Source organism: Amphiura filiformis, chromosome 18 (assembly GCF_039555335.1).
Source record: "Amphiura filiformis chromosome 18, Afil_fr2py, whole genome shotgun sequence".
Lineage (NCBI taxonomy): Eukaryota > Metazoa > Echinodermata > Ophiuroidea > Amphilepidida > Amphiuridae > Amphiura > Amphiura filiformis.
The window spans coordinates 62870078-62880236 of NC_092645.1; the positions used below are offsets into that span (position 1 = coordinate 62870078).

General features: G+C 37.2%; 1 protein-coding gene across 1 annotated transcript; it reads right to left on the bottom strand.

Annotated features, from left to right (window-relative positions):
- Nucleotides 1-6318: 6318 nt before the first annotated feature.
- Nucleotides 6319-9730, bottom strand: LOC140139290 (uncharacterized). Its single transcript, XM_072161071.1, has 3 exons — nt 9573-9730; nt 7173-7312; nt 6319-6451 (listed from the first exon to the last, which is right to left on the bottom strand). Exons 1-3 carry the CDS (start codon nt 9633-9635, stop codon nt 6319-6321), a joined length of 336 nt encoding a protein of 111 aa, XP_072017172.1. The 5' UTR covers nt 9636-9730.
- Between the last annotated feature and the right edge of the window lie 429 nt (nt 9731-10159).

The window sequence follows — 10159 nt, forward strand, 5'->3', positions numbered from 1 at the left end:
ATTGTAAGGAACACTTGAGGCTTTTACTTTTAAAACCTTCATTTTGGTCAAAAAATGTGCTTGGATAGGTAGTTTTCAACAGATTTACCACATTCGCCTTGCTATAACATTGAATTGCGTTATCTGTGGACCTAATGGGGTAAAATGTTTTTAGGGGGAAGTGTTAGGTTTCGTTTGATATAAACAAATTTCTCATTGGATGAAGGAAACCTTGAGGCCAGTTTTCCACCTAGAACCTCACACAGCTCTTACGATGCTATGCACACAACCGTGTAGTGTAATCAACGACTGTGTAGAGACAATTCACTGCTTGCTTGGAAGCTCTTGGACGAAAATGTGTGCTCAGGTGTATCGAGGTGGAAACTGTGCATAGATGGTTTATAAGAGAATCGTTTTTGTATACAAACCTTTCCATATGTTACCACAACTGCATGTTAGTTCCTTTTGATCCAAACTTGAACAATTTCCATCGGCTATACCCTTCACATGCAGGTCCATGCTTACGATGGCATTATATCGTATTTTGATATTGGCAATCAGTACATCCGTTATAGATGAGTTACCTATACCCACAGAGGTCTCGTTAAAGGCGCTAGAGCAAGACCAATCTTGTGGCTTTATTGAGCAGAATAGATTTACAGTGTTTGTGCTCACGCTGACACATATTTTTCGCCAAATGTCGTCGTCATTGGTACGTGCTTCCACTATCCGTGTTGTGCTTAATTTATCTTTCAAACGCAGACGCCACGAGAGTAAAGTATTCGAAGCATGAGTCCACATTGATTCTGCGCAGACCAAAATATAAAATTTGTAGATGCTTACTTCAATATGAATTGAAAGTGTGCTTAAAAATAAATCTATCATCTTTCCCCTTTTGCCAAAAACAAATTCTGTGTCACGAACTTCTTCGAGTTTTCTCTTATAAATGTAATATTCAATCAGGCATTCGACTTGACGTTACCAAATAAGAAGATTGAAATTGCATTCGTATCAACGAATTGGCATTTTTTTGCTCGACAAAACCAAGTGACTTTTTATTCAATGCAATATTTTGTCCTTCCGGTGTTTCTTATTGTCTTTTCTAGTCTTAAAAAGCGGGATTGTTTACATGGCTATAGAAATATATACCCTCCTCTCTTTTTAAGGTTTTGCTCCCCAATCCTTTTTACATGGTTGGCCGTGGGTGACATGATCAGAAATGCCCACTTTGTTGGTAGCTTTATTGAGTTGTGTCCAGCTTTGGCTGAAACACAGTATCTAGAGTGTATGACCACGATAAGAAAAAGAAGACCCATACAGATCAATACTTCAACCTCAATTCAGAGCATCCTCTCAGAACCCTTTCGATTGTATGAACAGGTGATCAAACAAAAGAAGAAGAGCATATACGTAAATATTATACGTACGTACCTTAAAGACTGGCTACCCGAAATGGGCTATGGACAAAGTAAAATATCAAATGCAAAACAAAATCAAAAACGCTGAAAAAAAAAAAAAAATTCGATTTCTGAGAAAAGCAAGGGTATCGAAAATTTGCACACTCGCTCTGAACGCAAGTTATCAGAAAATACAAAAACAGACTAAATCAGCAATTTCTGATCATATCGCCCGGGCCAATAAATTTGGGATAATTCATAGATCCTTACAATAAGTTCGAGAAGCCATGGAGATAAGAAGTAGTAAGACCTGTTAGAGGAGGGCACATATTTCTTAAGCCATGTATACAATCCGCTTTTAAAGACTGAAAAAAAAGACCAAGGAACGCCGGAAACCAGTTTCCCGGGAAAGTGCATGAGATGACCATATCAGTCAAACCTGATGAAATCTTCTGATGCGAATGATGTAATATTGCAGTGATGCAAATTCACTTGGTTTTGTCAAGCGAATATGTCAATTCGTTTATTGAATCAACCTGATGAAATTAATCAACGATGCATGTGTATCATCATGATCATATGCAAATTGATTGATTTGATTTGATTTGATTTGATTTGATTTGAATTTATTCATGCATATCATTCAAATTACAGAGTTCACATTAAAAAAAAAAAAAAAAAAACATAGAATATAAAAAAGACATTTAAATTACATTAAAAATAACAATATACAATACAATTACAGATATGCATAGGATACAGTAACCCTTTAAGCCCTAAGAAGGGCTTATTTCCGAAGGGGTCCTTTAAAATTTTAAACATTGCACACATTAACATCAAAATATCAACAACAAAAAACTAAATATGATACTATCAAAAATCAAAAATTATTATTGCACGAATATTAATCAGAAAGCCAATATTGCAGACGTGTATGAAAAGGCAAATCCACCATGATAACTGCGATTCAATGCCAGACCCCGCCTCCACCAACCCAACCACCACAACGAGCCAACCCAAAAACACACACACAGGTACATAGGGAATTGCCTTTCCAGAATTTCACAGGTACAGAGTAAGATTTTGCATTATTCTTTAACAGCTTTTTAAAAGTTGGCCCGTTATCTACTTGATTGACTTAGGGAGATCAGCCCAATCATGAATGCTAGCTTGATAAAAGGAACCTGGGTTTGAGCTGTTGTTTTTGTGTGTATAATAATTATGCTGACTGGACCTAGTATTGTGGTTATGAACCTGGGATATTTTGGTGAATTTATAATCTAAATATGGTGGCCCTTGGCCATGGTTGATATTAAAAATATGATTAAGCCGCAATTGTTTTGCCCTAATGCAAATGTTCAAAATTACCAAATCTTGGAAGTCCTTAACATCAATGTGATAAAAAGAGTCTTTACTTAGTATAAACCTAATAACCTTGTTCTGGGCACGCTGTAATTTTATACTTGTACATGTAGTTTTAGATACTCCGCCATACCAGGATGATATGGAGTAGTCAAATAAACACAAAATCAAGGCGGAGCAGAGTGTTTTTTGTTGTTGTTTTTTGATTTTTTGATCAAAAAAATTAGCCTGCCTAGTCTGGAGTTGTCTTTTTTTATGATGTCAGAAGGCATCTGCTCTCCAGACAAAGCATTGTCAATCTACCCCTGCAATACGCTAAGATCAATTTATTTATCGCGAATAATTAAACACGTGATAATAATTAGATTAATGAATTTGACCCGAGGTCAAGATCAAACAATCATGGCTATCACAGTGTGAGCAACTGCCACAGGAGAACAGAACCACAAGTTCATTGAAGACAAATTGCCACTCATTTAGCTCGTTGAATTGACGAGAATAATGAAACGGAACAAAATCAGTTAACATTCATCTGTAAATAAGGTAGCTCCTATGTTGCATTTTGTTGTGGTAGTCTTGTCCATAATCACTGGAAACTGGTTGGTACCAATCATTTTTTTACACCCTGTATATAATATTTCAGCAACAAAGAGACAGGTACGTTACCGTTTGAACAAATCACCCCTGCATCCTCATTAACACATACGCAGCTAGCAGAAATCTCACCATTACATGAGAAAAAGTCCTTAGGTGTCGTTGAATCGCACTGCAATGATGCCAACTTAGCTGTTTGGTTCACCGAAGGTACTTTTTGGCTGCAATAGCTTGTTGATATCCGAAATATCGACATATCACGTCAGCCTCTATTGTTGACCAGGTATCTGTGCAGAGCCTACCCCATGTGACATCGCCGTCAAATATTTCAACAACAGCTCCTGTTGTAGAAGCGTTTCCGACTAGTCTCATATGTATTGGTTCATCTGACAATATAATGTATAAAGGTATAAAAAATTGTAGGACTTTTTGGGAAAAAATGTATATCTTCAATACGAAAAGTCAACATTTTCAAATGATGGTCGGCTTTTCCTTCCAGCTGCATACACTTTAAATACGTATCATTAGAGTTATAAAGTTTAAATGTCAAAAATATTAACTTTTAATAATCTGCCATAAATTTTGTATTACATCGCGAGTTTTACAAAAATCGAAATTAGTTGATATCAGTAGGACATTCATCGTATTCAAAATGCAATTTGACGTGTCTGATGTGCTCTCAGGTCCCACAAAAATACTGTGCATACGTTGCCATCCGATCCTTAAAAACACATGAAATTTATAGTAGTTAATGGTTATACAGAGTTCACAAGATGTAGGTATAATCTAGAAAAACCAAAACGATTAAAGTTTGTAACAAAGACTGATTAGCTATGTATCAAATGTGTGGGAATTTTACCCTAAAATTACGAATTTTACCCTAAAATTACGAATTTTACCCTAAAAATACGAATTTTACCTTATAATTGAATTTTACCCTAAAATTATGAGTTTTACCTTAAATTATTGGGTGGGGTGGGGTGGTTAGGGTACTTGGCTCCCCCCACCAAAATTATTGGGGGGTGGCTAGGGTACTTGGCTCCTCCACCAAAATTATTGGGGGCACCCCAGGCCCCCGGTTCCAAGGCCACTGTATACTGCACGACTACTGTGACCTACCAGGTAGGCATTGCAAACTGACGACAGTTCTAGGATCACAATCTGGTTCTGGCGATGCAAGTCGGTTGGTAAAGTCGTCCAATTTCCACATTTCTGCATTGCCATATCCGTATCCCAAAGACGCATCAGTATAGTAGGACAAAATGTTAGGGAAGCCCATACTCTGACAGAGATCAACAGCATCCTTTTTGTTAAAGTAATCGAGTGAACCGCATATTGGATGCCATTTGTCAACACCGTATGGCATGTACTCTAGACGTCCTTTATAATTTCTACCGCCATCTTGCAGACTATATAAATTAAAACGGTGGCCTGTAAAAGTTGTAAGAAAACATACACGATGCTATAGTATGAGTAGTGAATACGATGAAATGAGTAAGCGTCTCAGAATTTGAGCAGATCTGGAGTCGAGCGACTCTGGAGTCGAGCGACTCTGCAGGTGAGCGGCTCTGGAGTCGAACGTCCCTGGAACTGAATGTCCATGGAGACGTTTTCACCACTAGGCTGTATCTCTCCAAATGTAAAAGAGTAGAATTCCACTCTTTTATGGATTCCTAAAGTGGAGTTAAATTTCACTCCATATTCATTCTTTTTAGAATGATTATCAATATTTGTAGAGCGACTTTCACTATATCTTTTTTTATACAATTTCCACTCTATTACTCCATATGAGTTATTACTTAGGCATTTAGTACATGACAAGCAATTTGTGACCACCTTTGAAATTTGACCTCTGTGTTGACCTTTAACCTTGAATATGGCCAGAGTGCTGAGAATTATTTTTGTAACATTTTGAATGTGTTATAGGACCATAAAAGGAAGCTTAAAAAGGAGGAAATGAGAAGAAGAAATATGAAGCAAAGAGAGAATTAAAGAAAACGGCGAGCGAGCAGTACTGCCAGTAGAAGATTGATTAGTGAAGGACTAGCCTGTAGAGCCCGTGACCAATTTATAGAACAAAGGTTTGAAAGTCATTTTGGATATTTGATTGATTCTGGATAAATTAAGCTTGGGCTCACCTCCTGAAACCTCCGGGCATTCCGGGGGTGGGGTCAATCAAGGTCAAATGGGGGTCAACTTTTCAAAATGCTCCAATTATATCAAATAATATATCAAATTACACGTATGGTCATGATGATTCCAAAATGTATAGATTGTTGTGTGTCAGACCTTTCATGAGGGCGGTATAACGAAAAATGTTCAATGGTTAACAAATTTTTAATTCTGACCATTTCGCAAAATATAGTTAGCAGGGTCCGATTTTGGTGTCTAATTATATGTTTTCTTGCACGAGAAAATCAATGTCGCCCGTGTAATATGAGACGATAGATGCACTCCAGCGGCTAAAAACAATACCTTTATTCTCTAATTCATCTGGTTCAATTATATGAACTCAGATGGTCCACCGTCACCTTTGCAACATGGTTGGACTTAGAGAGAGGGCAAATGTTTGCCAATGCGGTATTCCAAGCCAGCACTTCCAAAATGTTTGCGTGATGTGGCAACTAATGTGAACACTGAAGAATCTGACATTGATTCAGACACTGATTCGGATAGTAGTGAAAATGATTTTGATTCATATTAATATAACGGTATAATAGTCAGATATCAAAATAGGTGAGTTAAAACAGTACTATAGAAATTATCACTTTTGATATACAGTATCAGAAATTATCTTTTGACAGCCATGTTGCAAAAAGAGGGTTAATAGTTCCTTGTATAGTTTTTTAGCTAGTAAAAGTTAAGGCCCAGCCCTGCCTATAGTTCAATAATGGGTTTTATTTTGGCGAAAAGTAGACCTACGAAGATATACCTCACTGGACAGAATAGTTTTAGATCAGCCTGTTATTTTACTTTAATAAATGTATTATGCAAAAATACCTAATGATTCACATATGGACAGACGCAGTGTTGAGCAATCATCATATATCCAAGTACCTTTGGACGACATGGCTACGCAATCATGGTTCGGGGTTCTTATTCCCTCAGTTGTAAAGTTACTAAATTTAAAGCATATACAAAGAATATAACTAACACAAATACAGATCATCTTCGTCGTCATCATCATCATCATCATCATCATCATCATCATCATCATCATCATCATCATCATCATCATCATCATCATCGTCATCATCATCATCATCATCATCATCATCATCTTCGGGATATTAAATCATCATCGTCATCATCATCATCATCGTCATCATCATCATCGTCATCGTCATCATCATCATCATCATCATCATCGTCACCACCACCATCATCATCATCATCATCATCACCATCATCATCATCATCATCGTCGTCGTTATCATCACATCACCGTTATCATCATCATCGTCATCATCATCATCATCATCATCATTATCATCATCGTCATCATCATCATCATCATCATCGTCATCATCATCATCATCATCATCATCACCATCATCATCATCATCATCATCATCATCGTCGTCGTCGTCGTAATCATCACATCACCGTCATCATCTTCACCATCATCACCACTACCATCATCATTATCATCATCATCATCATCACATCATCATCATCATCATCATCACCATCACCATCAGCATCATTATCATCATCATCAGTATCATCATCATTATCATCATTATCATAATCATTATCATCATCATCAGCACCATCATTATCGCGTTCGTCATTTGTATCATCATAATCATCATCATCATCGTCATCATTCCTACTTACGTATAAAATGTATCAGTCGTGTCATTAGTAATTATTATCGTTCCATCCAGCCAATATAATTTGTCTTTGTCGTAATATCTTGCCCCTATCCAATAGTATTCATCTTCTTCATTTGCTATAAGTAACTTTGCCATTTCAGCCTGTATGTTGTAAATAAGAAATATAGTCTGGCAGTAATGTAATTTAGTGCAGAATGTTTGTTAAATGCAAAATTCCATTTGTTTCAGGATGTCAGGTGTTAAACAAATCAGGGTGTCATTTTAATGTTAGGTATAGTATAGACTTATTCCACCAGCCGTCTACACTCCGCATGTACTGTGTTATGCTTCGTAGTGACGACTGGTTATCTTACAGTTCAAATTGTGGCGACTTTGGTTAAGGGGGTACTACACCCATGTGGTAAATTTTTGACTATTTTTGCATCTTTTCTCAAAAAATAATAAAACACTGGTAACAAAAGTTATGTATATTATTGGGGCAAGGAATCCAAATCCAAGACAAGCGGTTCAGTATATATGATGGGAAATGAGGTACATCCTAGCGGTACCTTATTTCTTATCATACATAACGAACCGCTTGTCTTGAATCACTGAAATTCCAGTGTAGTAATTGGATTCCTTGCCCTATAATATACATAACTTTTGTTACCAGTGTGTTATTAGTTTTGAGAAAAATGCAAAAATAGACACAAATTTATCGAGGGGTGTAGTACCCCCTTAATGCGCCATAGCGCGACTGACTAGCGGCGCCCGTGTACCGCGCCGTGTGTACTGCGCCGTTGTGACAAGATCACGCTCTGAAGTTCTAAAAACAACAAACTCGGTCTAATTGGACTGCGCAGTCTCAGTGAAAGTTTGCAACCTGCTTAATATTCATGTGCAACCAGAATCTGGTTGCAAAAGTCCGCAACTTTTTTTCCACGCAGTTTTCTCAGTCGTCAATCCAGAAGGTTGACGAATGAGGGCAGCAGTCTAGGTATAATAGTACCGCGGTTAAAAGCTTCCAAATTTAGTACAGTTGACAAGATCCAAGGTGTACTTTTTTCAGATCGGGAGCCATTTTGAATTTAATCGTGACCTAAAACTCAAATACTTAATCCAGTCTACATAGTTATAATCGGATAGATCTTCCCTCGGGTTCATGGATAGCGACTGGTAATGTAGGCTATACCATTATTAATCCACGTACCTTTCGATATTTTCCCTTCCACTTCCAATTTGTTCATGTGGAGATCTCTCTTACCGCTCAGCCTCAGGCCATTTTTCTATATATCACGCCCGTGCTCTAGCTGCTGTGCAATTTGTTTAAGCGGCTACTTTGCTGACCAAAAGCCCTCAGAAAGAGAGGCGATATTTGAAGAGGCTTTAATTGAGATAACAGCTAATCGCACGCGAAAATGACAATAGAACTGGGTCATGTATATTGTGTGCTTACCGTATTTGAATTGACAATAGCTCTATAATAATTGAAATCCGAGTTACCGTACATAGTTTGAAAGTTATTTGGAAGGGACTTTTCTAACAAAATCAAACAGTCTCGATAGAGAAGAGCTATAAAACCAGTAGGTCTGCACAGTACTCCCTCTGTTGCTGGTAGTAGGGGGTTACAGTTGTAATAACTAACCTTTGCTAGGCTTGTACAGGGAGATGGTGGTTTTGGCTACGTTTTACACAGATATGGAACCGAGACTGCGTGACAGTCTAATAATTGAATACATGAATTCAAAACCCACCCAAGTCCTTTGGAAGTGATTTTGAGGAAAAAAACAGTGTATCATTTTAATTCCTTCAGTTAGATTTACCTGGTCCATATGGTAAGTTTTTCGTGCAAATGAGTGCGTTAAACTGTATTACATGTAGGTATGGCGATTAGCATTTCAGAGACTTTTTGTGGTGGTGATTTTAAATGCTGGACTTGGGTGTTTTTTTTAATCATATACAAAGATAACAATGTTGGAAAGAGATTACCACTAGTAAGATAATACAAAATAAAGCACACAGGTATGTATAATGTTGATAAGCATATTGCCATGTAATATAAACCACACACTTTCCTTGATTAAACCCATTTTTTTGCTTCAAAGTCACTCTCCAGCAATGAATGTGTTACAAGTGGACTTTTATACATACTGGATTTCAATCAATGTGTTACAAGACTCAAATCCTGGACTTGTGTGGTTATTTTATACATGCTATTTTTCACATGCTCAATAGACATAGAGGATGAATTTGAGTTGTTCTTTCATACATATGACATGTCTATGTATAGCAACAATTTCCCATGCTTAACTCAAGTTGGCCAAAGTATGGACTTGGGTGGGTTTTGTATTCATATATTCAATTGGATTATATCTAACATCCATCTGTTAACAGATTGTATATGGATGCCTTGTCTACGTACTTCAGTTTCATCATTGATTATCACCAAAGTGACTTCTACTTCTTCTGCACCGAGTCCACACATGTTGTTTGCATCATCATACGATAACCTTCTTGAATTGACTTTGTAGCAGTTTCCTCTATATGCCTTACCAACACTCCATGTACTTCCATACGGGATTGGTGGACACACTAGAATGTAGTAAAAACAAATCTCAAAATTCGGTACCGATCGTCAGGGGGTTAAGGAGTTATGAAACTAGTCGACAACAAATGTCACCCCTCGCATCCACTTCGGTTCCCCCCCCCTTTGTTTTCCCATTATTTTCTACATTTAAAACTTAACATTCCATTCCTGACTGAAATAAAGAATTCTGATTCTCTCCTATATACAAGAACACTCGCTTAAAAAGGCATTTCGTGATCCACAGCATCACCCCCCACTTTTCTCAATAAAAGTTGAGATTTTTATATCACTGGAATCCTCTGGCTACATAATGTTTATGTACAAAAAATTCTTGCAGATTAATTCGTTTACCAAAGATATCGTGAAATTTGAATTTCGTCCTGGTATACCAGAACGAAATTACAACACATTGTCTATGGAGA